This window comes from Bombyx mandarina, chromosome 05, assembly GCF_030267445.1.
Source record: "Bombyx mandarina strain Sakado chromosome 05, ASM3026744v2".
Classification (NCBI taxonomy): Eukaryota; Metazoa; Arthropoda; class Insecta; order Lepidoptera; family Bombycidae; genus Bombyx; species Bombyx mandarina.
Genome location: NC_143212.1, coordinates 13,135,979 through 13,151,227, shown reverse-complemented (window position 1 = coordinate 13,151,227; position 15,249 = coordinate 13,135,979). Strand labels below are relative to the sequence as shown.

The window sequence follows — 15,249 nt, the reverse complement described above, 5'->3', positions numbered from 1 at the left end:
TGAAAACTTAAACATCCTTTATGTAGTGTCGGAGTAGGACGTGTTCGCTCGATGCAATTAGCTCCTTCCTGAAGACTCGTGCAATCGCTCTAAGGGTCGGCGTCGTCGACGTAATTATATGTAAATGTAACAAGCCATTTTAGAAAATGGCAATATTATAAACACGTTGCACGTAATCTATCTTGTTTCTAACACTAAATTTTTTGTTGCAAATTGTAAATTTTTATCTTCCGATGTCTAATTTTTATTCGTTCATAATCAGCATTTACTCTCTCCTCCGCTACATTTACATTATATTCTATTAATTTAGAGCTATAAAATATTACGTTTTAAATAATGTATTCTTTCGATGAACAAGACTTCGTGAAATCGAGAATTTATGTAAACTGTGATTGTGATTTATTTTAAATATAATATGATATGTACGTGTATATGTATGCATGTATCGAATGTAGATATACAGCTTTTTGATAGACTTACGGTGGCTAGGTGTTCGCTATGTGACATACCAAATAGTATTCTTATTTCGATGATCGTTTTGTGTGAGCGACGCCGGCTGCACTCGCCCGCCATGTCGCCGCACTGGCCGCACTCGCCCGCCAGGTCGCCGCACTGGCCGCACTCGCTCGCCGGGTCGCCGCACCGACCGCACTCGCCCGTGTTGAACTCGACTAGATTGTAATGCGAATATGTAGAGTAACGTCGACGACTCGTTCGATTTATAAACGATACTATTGACGTGTATATTTTACAAATTTAATTATATTATATATTTATATATTATTATGTATGTGTAAATACCATGTATATTTATTATGTTCAAGTAAAAAAAATTGTTATTATTTTTCTTTGTTTTATAAATGAAAAACTAAAAGTCTGACTTTAAAACACTTGTTATTATGATACGTCATTTAGTTCTTTCAGATGATTGATCTGAAAATTTTGTAGTTCGTGTGAACGTTAGTTTATTTTACAAAGTGCTATCATAGCGTTAGTGTTCAGAGTAACATTGTGGTTTTTCGGGGATATGAAAAAAATGTCACATTCCGATTCGTCAAAATTATAGTATTGTTTGTTGAGACGATTGAATTTATCATTGACACTTCTGAAATATTGTTTGATCGCATAAACGTCTTATCATTTCGGGGATGTTGACAACATTTCGAAACTATTCATAGTCTTATGTGGACATTTCATTATCATGTCAAATATCACCATCAGAATGCATACTATAGACACCGATACCACCTGGTATGGTTTTTCGTGCTGTAAGTAACCTCCCATAGCAGATTTATTAGTAGATTAGTCGTATTAGTTTAGTATTATTTCGAAGAATTCTCAACATCTCCATAAGCGGCCTGTAAACGATCAAATTTGTTTATCAAACTTTACGTTTTCATCAAACAAGTTTGTTAACTTGCCGGTAGATTCGGTTTTCTCCTTGCCGTAACAACAAGATGTCGTGTTGAGAAACAACGAAAATCTTGTTTGACAACACCCCCAATACACGTTCAAACTTGTTTGTCAAACACGCCGTCAATCAAGATTTCCATCAAACACGTTGACTGACAAATGCGTCAAACAAAGCTGCACACTGTCAAATAATTTGACAAACACGTAAAACTTGACAAACGTTTTTTCTTCCTGCCTATGCTGATAGCCTTGAGAGGCTATTTCAGCTTCACCCTAACGTGTGTAGGTGAGATCACGGGGCTCAAACCTAGCAAGAGCAGTGCTTCGCAGAATCTACCACCGGATCGGAAACGCGACCGATGACAAACAATTTGATCGTTTAAAGGGCGCTATAGATCGTAGAGCACACTCGTTGCGAGCTGTGCGCGGCCCCGGTCCTTTGAAATCCCCCGCAGTTCCTATCCCGAGTCCTGTCTAGTCCCGTTCCTTGTCACGTGCCAACGAGGCCGCGCGGAGACGTCGCGGTCGTCACTCCGGCTTCTCGGTACGCCCTGCGGCATATCGAATAAAAATAGTGATGCGTATTATATATTATTATTCTTTTTTTAAATATAAATTTGAGATACATTGTTTATTTTTTAAGTAGAATCGATTTTTACAAAGTATTACGGGTTTGCTCGTAATTTTTATAGTAAGGCTTAGTTGGTTTTTATCGTCGCGATAAAAAAAAAATAGGTTTTTTTTTCTCTGAAAAGAAACAGTGATAATAGTTTTAATAAGTGGCTGCATGATTGAGTGGTTGAGGCGGCATCGTGGGGCACTCCCTTCCTTGAGGCATAAAAATATGTTATTGAAATCTTATAATTATATGTAGTCTTGTCGTGTGAACGATTTTTGTGATGTATAATGTCGATATAATTGAACTTTGCGTCGCGCGTAGTACTTCGATTTTGTGTTGTGCATATTATTAAAGTATATGTGAAATATGTAAACATGCAATATAATGTAAACCGCGTTGTTGATATGCCTTCACAAAATGTTAATGATATTTTATTATGTATTATTAATGTTTAAAATTGCATTATATATTTATTATTGCTGATCGGTATGTTTAATTCAAATGTATGCTATTTTTATTTAAATTATGATATAAATATATTTATATTACAGATTACAAAATAAATAATCCACAGTATATACAGTCCAGTGTTGGCATGTCACCAATGAAAACCTGTAATGATATTTGGCAATAAAACATCCTTATATTGTTTATTATTTTTTAATAGTTATATTTTTTAATGAAACATGAGTTTATCTGATTATACAGACGCATAATATTATTTATTTATATAAAAAAAAAATGTAGTTATACTTTATAAATCACATCATTACTTCATTCTGTGTATTATGTTTTTCTCAATGTTACATTGAAGTGGCGAACGTTGAAAACGTTTAAAAGAAATATTTTATACCACCTAGTTAGTGTTACTTAAAATATATATATATAGAGCTCTCACAGTTTGAGACTATGTGGAATTGAAAACGATATGGTTTTCAAATGACAAGGAATTATTTTTTGAACATCTCTCGATGCTTTCGGCTGTGTGACCACATGTACTCTGTACATGACCCGAATGAGTTTCGTAATATTTTACCTTCATCAAACCATATCGTATTTAAGTCGACTATTATCAAAGCCGGCAATGTGACTTTTGGACAATTATTGGTAAATCAGAAAAAAGAATTATTGACTTTGTATTCCATTGGCAGTCACAAAACTGTTCTGAACGACATCTTAGATAGATAACAGGTTAAGTATTAACCTTTATTTAATGCAGGTTTTGAACCGTATTCTTTGAAGGAGACAATTATATTCAAATCAATCTGTATTGACATATCAATAACATTTTTTTGTCCAAATGCACAGATTGCCACCTTTGATAATAGACGACTCATTTGTACCAATGAACGTATTGAACCCGCAAAATGTTGTTGTGACCTTATTAGTTTCACTATGTGACACGCCGTAAGATTTTTCATAAATTCAATCGTATGTATATATAACATGAAAATAAATACAAATAAAAATGTTTCTAATGTAAAATGTTCGTTTATGTTATTGAGTACACGTGACAGTAATTGTTGTATTCGCGCTCGACATTTGGCTACTCACACATATAGGCCTACCGATTGATTGAGTTGCTTTCTGAGATGACTCCGCGGTAACAGTAAGTTTTGGTACATTTAAATACAAATATAATTTTAGTTTAAACGAAACCTATTTGCTCAATATTGTAACATTAGTTTCTAATCTATGTTACATTTATTTAAATTTCTCAAAAATACATAAAAGTGGAACAGTATGTAATGTTGTATAGTAGTATATTGTAGCTGACCCGAGATTCGACGGAGCCGTCTACGTCAAAATTGTTAATAGAGCAAAAGCTCCTTTATTCGCGATAAATTTCTTTATTCGCAGATTTAATTAGTACATCGGTACATACCTATACATTGAAACATACATATGGGAAGGCAGCGGCTTGGCTCTGCCCCTGGCATTGCTGAAGTCCATGGGCGACGGTAACCACTCACCATCAGGTGGGTCGTATGCTCGTTTGCCTACAAGGACAATAAAAAAAAGGATTCCAATATGTAGGTATCCAACCGAATATCCCTTGTGAACGCGCTTTCCCTTTCCCTTATTCAGTTTCTGTATTTGCGGCATGTTCACGGAACATAGACCCGCGAATAAGAGCTTTTACCATAAATATTATTATTAACTGAGAAATGAAACATACCACAAAACCAGTCCAAAATATTTGATTTGAGATCGAAAATAATACTTATTTAATAGTCCCGATTATAATATGTATATTGTGCAATGTGAGAGAACATAATCAGCTTTTCTAACTCGTGAATATTTCTTTATTAATAAAACCGCCCCATTCTTGTTGAACGTAAAACTGTAAATGAAAACGCTCCACAACTGATTATTCTGACGGTAGTCAATATTTTAATAAACTCAATCGATTTTATGTTATGATGAAAGTAAAATTGAATTAATATGCAAACTATTGAAAAATTATTATTGAAATTATTCGATATTCGTAATACCTGTTTGTCTCAATGTTTTGTTTAGTTGCCATCGTCCGGTTTTGTTCATGTTTATTTACGACGAATGTATTTATTTAACCTCTTCGTAAGTCATACTACGCTTTAATATATTTTTATGTTTATGTATCGAAAATTCGGAAAAGGATGACAAATAAGCTACTGTACAGAAAAGTACAGTTCGTAAATTACTATTTATTTATTATTATGTTATTGTTTGGATGGGTGAACGAGCTCACAGCTCACCTAGTGATGAGTGGTTACCATAACCCATAGACATCTACAACGTAAATGCCGCCACCCACCTTGAGATATTAGTTTTAAGGTCAGTATAGAACGGTTGCCCCACCCTTCAAACCGAATGTTATGTATTGTATGTTTGACTTCGGATGACAATTGAGGACTCTTCTAGTATTTTTAGACCCTTCCCGGATTGCACTTTAACTCTAGAGACAACTCAGTTAAGCGGCAGGCTTATAGTCTAAATAATATATTGGCTTTTTGGTGGCTAATCTCCACGTGAATTTGCCTTTGAGAACCATATAGATTGTTATGAAACGATTCATTTTAGTTCGTATTCGATTGTTTCTAAGTTGGTACTTTTACCTTATTTAAAAACATGTGAGAGCTAATTTGTTCAAACGCAAATATTTGAGGGATCATTTTGCGAACTAGCGTTTTCAATAATCTCTATATTAGTACTTTAATAATAGACATGAGACCACATTGTTTGTAAAAGTTTAAAGGAGAGTGTATTAAAATGACCTCACAATAGAAATAATTAACAAAACTATGTTTCGTTAATAAACTACTCATTGTTCTACAGAGACTTTTATTTATTATTCGTTTTCAAAGTGAATCCTTAAAATGATAATGAACAAGATGGCGACTCTTAGGACGGTATACCAAGTCGAGAACCTATAGGTATTATTTATTAATCTTCCAAGCTATGTAACTGACTTGAAATTTTTTTTTTTTTTTGTTACCCTTTAGGTAACTCATGGGCCAACTAATGGTGAATGGTTACTGTCGTTGATGGGCGTCAGCAATGACAAGAGCAGAGCCAAGCCGCTGTCCACAGTTGATTAATCTTCGTAAACCTTGATTGAAGTAGGACATGTCCATAGCGCTCGGGAAACGCTGGAGGTGAATTCATTTCTGAGCCGGATGGTACGTAGCAAAAAACATCTCTGGAAACTCACCGTGAATGAACCACCATGTAACAAATGGTAGAAAATAGAGAGAGAACCTAACCTACGTAGACCCAGAGGTTTCAAACGATTCGTGACAATGGAATTATCGACAGTCCGAACGGCCCTCTTATATGGAATTAAATGGAAGTAGCTGATATTCAGGAGCCCCGGCCTTGAGCGAGGGAGTAAGAGCGAGTCCGGATTTGTGCTTTGTTAAGCAAAACTATTTTGTATAGGCGTGAAATACCGCTTCGCTCTATTCAGGATTCTCAGTATCCTTGACGCCAACTTCACTTTGCCCTCCAATTTTTTTTCTCCGACCTACCTATTCGTTGGTAGAGCTAAGAGGCTATTCCAGCTACGCCCGGACGGGTAAGTGAGCTCACGGGCACAACTTGAGAGAATTTGCTAACACTAACCCTAGCAAGAGCAGTGTTTCGCAGAATCTACCACCGGATCGGAATCGCGACCCACTGAGAAGATCCGGTGAGAAACTCAGTGGATTGTGTCTATGGGCTAGTTCGCTCGTCGCAATCGACGAGTTCGACGAGGACGGTGACCGATGCTTGAGAGTCTTAAAAGCACCGAGAGTGAATCCGGGGGACGGGACAAGACATGTTTTAGGCGACGGCGGCTTTGTGTTGCCCCGTCGCGGTCGGATAAGTGCCCTCCAAATGACTCTGATATTAAACATCGCTCGAAACATCGGACCCAGTATTCCAATACTTATGGAAGGTTGCAGGAATACACTTTGGGACTGCGCCGTGCCGACAAAAGGGTCCTTCACAATGAATGTCCGAACTTGTGACTAATGGGTTGAAATGAACTGAATTCAATTTACCACACTCGCAAACTCGCTCCAGAGAGCTATTCACTTCAGATACAAGTTGATCGTCCATTCTGCACCACGCTCCGAGAGAGACTGATTGTCGATATACCGCGCAGCCTCCGTACTGCTAACGGCATACCAATGCATACCATCAATAGATAATCTAATAGGTCTGCAGGATGAAAGGCGTGCGGGAGAACAGCGAACCTTGTGGAACGCCAGCATTGATGGTGATGGTATCGGAGCAGTAGCCATCTACGACGACCGTGATGCTTCGTTTATCCAGAAAACTAGCGATCCACTTGCAGAGTCCCTTGGGGATTCCGGAAGATTTTTTTTATTTATTGCTTAAACGGCTGGACGAGCTCGCAGCCCACCTGGTGTTAAGTGGTTACTGGAGCCCATAGACATCTACAACGTAAATGCGCCACCCATCTTGAAATATAAGTTCTAAGATCTCAGTATAGTTAAAACGGCTGCCCCACCCTTCAAACCGAAACGCATTACTGCTTCACGGCAGAAATAGGCAGGGCGGTGGTACCCACCCGCGCGGACTCACAAGAGGTCCTACCACCAGTAAGATATGTCACTATTAGTGCTATACTGTAAAACGAATAGCGAAATAGTCCGATATTTGTGCGTACGTTGCTTTGCGAGCGCCGGCCGGCGGTAGATAGCGCCGCAGTAGCGATTGATTCGTTACTGTTTGGCATATTTCTGAGCCAGTAATCTTTTTAGTCTCGATATTTTTCTTTATTTTCTTGCTTTAATCTTTATAATATATGTTTTGAATAAATAGCTATGTTATTATTACTAGTGCTCGCCTATATCGAAATAATCGAAATTAGATCATAACCATAGAAATACGAAGCTTGATTGATTTAACGTATGTACTACATTTTCCCTTTTGGTTTTCAGACAAAAAAAATATTATTGTAATAACACTAAAGCTTGACAATAGCTGCTAATCAGAAAAAAATAAAAAGGAAATTAGTTGACAAACAGAAGACAAATTGGTACATAACTGCTGTGTATTAACCCTTTTAAATATTGATTATTACTATTCAAAATAGAATGGATAGTTTTGAATTTTTGTAAATATATCTATATAGTCACAATGATACAATCAAAAAGTTACATTGTTCTCTCTAAACTTTAGACATATTTATCAGTCTATTGCACTCCAATAATGGATTCTATGGAGAATGATAGCTTCTGTCGTTGCGGCGGAACCTGGACTGCCGGTTGATAGGTCGTGAGGAGAGCCGCTAGGAGGTTCCTGCAGAGCAGCGCCGCGGGAGGTGCCGCCATGTTCGTACCCCCGACACCGCGCTCCAGTTCGGCGTCTGCGAAAGCCTTGCGCCGACGTACTCGCTCATTCCACGCAGGGTCGTTTGGAAATAGTATCTCGTTGCCTCCTATTTCAATAAAAAATATAGAAGAATATATGTAACAATTATACCCTTTATAAGTCTTTATCAGTTTGTTTAAATAAAAATTTGTTTGTTAGTGGGAATAACAAAAAAAATGTATAGACAGTTATAATGATAGATAATAAATAATATTAATGTAATATACTCATCAAACTAGTAGTCTTCTGAAAGTTTTTTTTAATTTAAAGTTAGTTAAATGCTAAAACTTAGTGCAGATAAATTTTGCTCATAAATGAATTAGTGAACGAAAGTAGGATATAAAATCAAATCTTTTTATCCATTGAATAACAAATTCAAAGTGGAATTGTTTGCGTTGTGTTTAAAGTTAGCGTCGCGAAATGGCTTAAACATCGATTTTAATACCACGTCAAGGTCCGATTGAGAAGCAGGCAAGAATATATTTTATTGATGAAAATGTGCCATGACTTTTTTTTTATTGCTTAGATGGGTGGACGAGCTCACAGCCCACCTGGTGTTAAGTGGTTACTGGAGCTCATAGACATCCACAACGTAAATGCGCCACCCACCTTGAGATATAAGTTCTAAGGTCTCAAGTATAGTTACAACGGCTGCCCCACCCTTCAAACCGAAACGCATTACTGCTTCACGGCAGAAATAGGCGGGGCGGTGGTACCCACCCGCGCGGACTCACAAGAGGTCCTACCACCAGTAAAATCTTGTGACAGCGTGATGTAAGCCCGCTATGGCTTGAACCACTGTTCTGTCTATTTCTACCGTCAAACAATCATGTTCTCCGATTCGAATGCGAATAGTTACGGTGTGTAAAAAAGATAATAAAATACGTAATATGATTAAAAATAAAAAAACATAAAAAAGTAATTTTATCCCATATAACACCAATTGTTAACAATTACTAATAAATTGTAAAAAAATATTACTAGGCAAGTATAATACCCAATAGGCTAATCTAAGTTACTAGTGATTTATAATGTTAAATATTAGATATATCTGATATCTAAAAACAGTTTTTGACGTTTGTGTTTATTCTTATGATTCTTGCATGACTGCACTTGACCGAATTTCGAATCGTTGTTCGATAGTCTGTTTAAGTGATGTTAGTAAAATATCATTATTTTAAATAGGGATTATTGTTGTGTCATTGCCAACAAAAAATTAGTAGTATGAATGGCGTTTGGCACCCGCTGTGCTATCACTCAGCAGGACGGAAAGACATGTTTACAGTCAACAATATCGCTGTAACCCGACACTTGCACAAAGAGCCGCCTCTACGTTCTGTTGTAAAACAATCTTCACACTTTTTTAGTGGCCGTAAAAATAGTTGAAAGAAATTTTAGTCTTTTTTTATGTTTTAATAGACAGTGAAATGTTACTGAGTGTTGGATGACTGCTTTTGTTCTGTAATGAAGCGGTGACATTTTCAACAGACATTCAGATTTTATTGCGTCGCGCCGGTAGTGCTCTATTTTTTTTTGCTTGTGAGACATTCCAAGTATGTAGTTTACGAAAGTGTATTTTCATCGTAAAAACGTCGCATGATAATAAAAAAATGCTACAATGGTACTGTACAAATATTTAATTGAATAAAATTATTTTCATTCGGCTTTTTTACTTGGTATGAATCGGTTCCAGATTAGTGACCGCGTTTTATATTCCACATTCACGAATTGATGCTCCCGTTTCCTGATTATAACGATTTTTTACTAAAATGGACAAATAAATCCGTCCCGGTCCCCACTAATGAATGCAATAGTGTAACAATTGGGTTATAGTTTCATGTTAGCATTTAAAACTTAAGCTTTTCTACATTTTATTTATATGATGATGGCAATTAGAGAACAACCGAAAATTAATCAATTTTGTGACGAAGGTGGATAGTAGTAGTAATTAACTAGTAATAATCTCGTAATGAATTAGCGTTAGGCGGTATATTCCCTTTAAACAACTTTATTTCTCCATCACTCTGTCTCTTTCTATGTTATACGTGTGTGTGTGCGTGCGAGTTTCGGGATTCGAACAAACGTGCATTGTGTGCGGTCGTTTCATAACCAACCCAGACGACGGGGTAACGCAAAGCCACCGTCGTCCTAAGTATGTCTTATCGAATCCTCCGGATCCACTCTCGGTGCTTTTAGGCTCCCCACGCACCGGTCACTGTTTTGGTAGAACTCATCGAGTTGAATCGAGTCGAAAGAGTTCGACGTGCAAGCTAGCCAATAGACTGGTAGTAGATTCAGCGAAGAACTACGCTTGCTAGAGTTAGTGTTAGCAATTCTCTTAGATCGAGCCCGTGAACTCGTACGAGAATAAATTTAAATACCACAATTACCGATGAAACCTATTTAAATATAATCAAAAATATATTTAAAGCCTTTTTTCATTGTTAAATATTACTGAACTACAATGGCTATTTATTACTTAAGTAGCTGAAGTATACCACGCTGTAACCCATAACTTATTATTATAGGCATTTGAACAAAATCCCTTTCGAAATAAGAAGACTGACAATCCACTCTCATTTTCAAAATATACAAATTTAACTCACTCTCGATGTTCTTAAATAAATATTTATCCAGCTAATTCGCATTTAGCGTTTCACGGATGAGAAACGAAACACTCGACAGTGTCGGCTCGGTTACAACAATAACAAAGCGCCCGAGTGGCGTGGACGATGCCATATCCTTGCACTCGACCACAGTAAACAGAAACGTTGAAATGTATGGCTCGAAAATTGATTCTATTGTGATTTGAAAACGGCTTTCCAGCCTTTATCGAAGTTGCATTTCATTAAGATTTTTTATTTTTTATTGCTTATCTTTGTGGACGAGCTCACGCCCCACCTGGTGCTAAGTGGTTACCGGAGCCCATAGACATCTACAGCGTAAATGCGCCACCAACCTTGAAATATAAGTTCTAAGGTTTCAGTATAGTTACAACGGCTGCCCTACCCTTTAAACCGAAACGCATTACTGCTTTACGGCAGAAATAGGCAGGGCGATGGTACCTACCCGTGCGGACTCAAGAGGTCCTACCACCAGTAATTACACAAATTATAATTCGACCGCGACGAGGTAACGTAGAGCCGCCCGTCGCGACGGCGGCTGCGTCGTCCGAAACATGTCTCGTCGGATTTCCCGGATTCACTCTCGGTGGTTTTAGGACCCTCAAGCACCGATCTCAGGCCTCGTGCGAACTAACCCATAGACACAGCCTACTGAGTTTCTCACCGGATCTTCTCAGTGGGTCGCGATTCCGATTCGGTGGTAGATTCTGCAAGCACTGTTTTTCTATGGCTATTGTTAGCAAATTCTCTCAGGTTGAGCCCATGAGCTCACCTACTCGTCCGGGCGTAGCCGGAATAGCCTCTTAGGCTATCAGCGAATAGGTAGGGAAAAATAATAATAATTAAGATCATATCATAATATATTATCAGTCTATAGCAGTCCACAGCTAAGCCTCTCCAATTACACGCCACTGAGAACGATCCTCGGCTTCTCTCATCCAGCTCTTGCCCTACATAAATCGTCACAACACCGAACCTAAGGGCTTTCTGCACTACGTTTGCCTATTAGAATCATTAACTACCAATGTCTTGATAATTGAAAATTAAAAAAAAAGCCGAAGGATCATGATCACAGGTTCAGATGTACGGGTGGCACCTATACATTAACGACACCTGGAGTTAAAGTTGTTTCTACTACTGGCCAAACAACCTTCTGCTGTTTTTACCTATCTACCTCTCACCTTATTTTCTTACCTAATTTCAGTTTACTTGTCATGGTTGTAGCAATAGTGTATTATGGGTTCACGGATTAGCATAATAAGTGCATTGTCCTATCTATTTCCGTCATGAAACAAACAATGCCTTTAAGGTTTAGGGATATAATGGCCGTTGTTAATACAGCGACCTGATGTCCCAATGTTGATGACGATCTTACATAAGGTGGGCCTTAAATTCGACTGCACAACTCGGCTGATAACAATGAAAGGGATAGTACTTACCGAAATTAGGGGGTTGTACTGTATATGTCCTCGACATCTGCATGCAACGAAGCCTTGCACGGTAGGCACGCTTGCGAGCTGCCAGTGCCGCAGCCTCGCTATTGCGCGATTCTGGGCCACCAGCCCCTTGTTGTCGCCTAAGCGCAACCTGAATGGAATTGAAAAGCTTTAATAGTCTACGAAGGATATAAAAACAAATTTTCGATTTATTTATGATGTAATAATATTTACTATAAATTAACAGTTGTGAGAAAAAAGCAATTGTCTGATCATAAGCGAACACTTGGAGCAAGAAAAGAAATGAAATAATGGACTTTGCGATTTATTGTTTCATCAGAAATAAATAAAGAAAAGTTTTTGTATATAATATGTCATTGTATGGTACAACGGCGGATCCAGGGGGAGGGGGGGTCATGGGGTCATGACCCCCCCCCCCCCTGAGCTGGTTCCAGGACTTAGGTGAACCACTAATTGAACATAATGATTTTATTTTTATATTTTGTCACTATACAGATTTTATGTAACTACATACCTTCAATATTTAATTAATTTAATATAATATAATAACTTTGTATGATGGCAAGCGTTTGGGAACGAGCGCATCGAAAATTTGACTATGTGACCCCCTCCTGGCGCTAAAGCTGGATCCGCCCTTGGTATGGTATTTGTTAGAAGACGTTGCAGTGCTCTACGTCCGAGGGAGAGGAAGTTATCCGCGGTTTCTAGATTGTCTTGGGGAGAATTAAAATCTAACGCTTTGCGACGCTTGTAAGACTCGCTCAAAAATTAAATTATTTAGGATTTTTAATTATGTAATTTAAGCAGGCTTTAAAGTACTTGAGATTGACCTTCCTCTGTCGTCTTGCCCTAAGATAGAATTTGAGCATGTGCACTAAAATCTATCGTCGTCTCGAGTAAACGTAATAACACCCGCAGGATGAAGGCTATGAGTTTATCCTGACAGCAATCAACTGCCCTCGCAGCTAGACTTGTCGATCGTTGGTCGGTCAAACTTCCCCGCCTCATGCGAGAAGGATCTCAGAAGTATCTTAGCTTCACTCATAAATTACGCTGGGTTATTTTTCCGAACAGTTGTCAGGATTAAAATATCAAATTATATAAGTACCTATTTATTAAAATTCGAAAACACTCTAGCTTATTATTTAGTTTATTTCGAATAGCCATTATCAAAATGACCAAGAACGCTACATTCCGAGAACATCTGAATATCCTCACTACTGTATTAAAATTTAGAAAAATGTAAAAAAAATACTTCCTATTTTTCCATAACATAAACGAGTAATACAATATTTTCAAATACAAACCTGAGCAGCCATGACTCGCTGTCTTTCTAGCACCAGAAGACAACCAGGGCAACGGCAATCCCGCCATCGACACAGCCGCTTGTGTCCTTTCAAACACGAGATTACTCCGTGATTCCGGCAACGAGCGCATTTCGGTGTCCTCAGCGCCTTCCGAGTGCTGTTGTTATTTTCACTTATTTCACTTTGCATCGCTATTGTCCGGTCTCTCGATATTCAAAACATAAATCAGCCACAATGATTGGGGACTACAAGCGTGACAGCTCCACTCATGTTCCCCCGTTGAAATCCCTACTGAGATTGATGGGATAAATGTGTAACAAGAAGTTTTAAAGTTTAATTCACGCCTGGAATGCTCCGCCCTAGCCGTGCGTCCATTGGTGGACACCGATGTGGGCGGGCGGCAACCGCGGCTTCACGAGTATAACAGTTTCTATTGAAAAAGTTATATTTTTCATGGATGGTAAAGTGATACATAAGAGAGATCAAATTTAACTGTTTTTTTATACATATCTATTGTGGATTATGCTTTTGATGTCGCCAGTCAAAGAAGAAATGTTTTTATGAGTATTAACTAGAAAACTATTGACTCTCTAACATTTAAGAATTGTAAAATCTAAATGTTTTAAAATAATTAATATTATTCTTAGTAATCAGTTTAAGCAGGCGATAAAAAATTTCCGACTAACTTTGGAATGAGATAGATTTTGATGATTTATACTAGGCACTTTATAGGCTAGAATAGCACACAAGCTAAGTCAGTTTAGATTGTTACCCTTAAATATCGTTATATTTTTTGTTATATAAACAAGAAATGACGTATTGAATTTACTTGCAAGCAGTATCCTCCTCGTAGAATGTCCAACATATCATATTGTGGTTAACGATAGCTCCTTCGTCCACCACAATATACCTAAGAAATTAATCTTAACTTTCCAAATATTAAACTATTAAAGATTTAGTCATGCCACCACGAGCTACTACTACTAGATATCTACTACTCTTAAATAAAGGGTAGTAGTTCTTAATAATATTTTAAACTTAATCACCCATTATTTATACTTATCTGTAGTAATATCAGTGTAGATAATAACTCAGCTCTCCCAAAACGTCACAGCATTAACATCAGTACCAGCTCAAGATAGGATTACCGTCTTGTCTATTTCTAAGTTCCTCTTTGAAGGGTAGCCCTTATTATAATGTAATTGAGAATTCGATTTCATTTGTCTGTGTGATTGGCGGCAATCACTACATCCTACACATAGGTACTAATGGACAGTGAGGCTGTAGGAGTGTACGAAAAAACGGTGATCCATCAGTGAACAAATGGTATGCAGGGTATGCTTATATATGAGTCGACTATTATCAAAGCCGGCAATGTGACTTTTGGACAATTATTGGTAAATCAGAAAAACGAATTATTGAGTTTGTATTCCATTGGCAGTCACAAAACTCTTCTGAACATCTTAGATGAATAACAGGTTAAGTATTAACCTTTATTTAATGCAGGTTTTGAACCGTATTCTTTGAAGGAGACGATTATATTCAAATCAATCTGTATTGACATATCAATAACATTTTTTTGTCCAAATGCTCAGATTGCCACCTTTGATAATAGACGACTCATATCTACCACGTTAAACAATGTACAAATTATAATTACATAAAAGTCTCTAGGATTATTATAGGTTAAATAATGTACAAATTATAATTACATAAAAGTCTCTAGGATTAGGCACTATAGGATTATTAGACTGAATTAAACTAAATGACATAAGAATATCTAATGATATCAAAGAAACTAATACAAATCCAATCACCGATTGGCGATTGCCAATAAGATATCCGGTTGCGACGACCCCTGTCCACTACCCCGATCTTGTTACAATTATTACCTAACGAAGCAGTTTCATGTTTTTCAGATTAATTTAACTTATATTGTTTCTCTTTTAATTACCAATACTAAT

The 15,249-nt window shown here is 37.4% G+C and overlaps 1 protein-coding gene across 1 annotated transcript; it reads right to left on the bottom strand.

Annotated features, from left to right (window-relative positions):
• Nucleotides 1-7,632: 7,632 nt before the first annotated feature.
• On the bottom strand, nt 7,633-13,576 carry dmrt11E (doublesex-Mab related 11E). Its single transcript, XM_028178803.2, has 3 exons — nt 13,286-13,576; nt 11,961-12,108; nt 7,633-7,964 (listed from the first exon to the last, which is right to left on the bottom strand). Exons 1-3 carry the CDS (start codon nt 13,472-13,474, stop codon nt 7,720-7,722), a joined length of 582 nt encoding a protein of 193 aa, XP_028034604.2. The 5' UTR covers nt 13,475-13,576; the 3' UTR covers nt 7,633-7,719.
• Nucleotides 13,577-15,249: the final 1,673 nt, after the last annotated feature.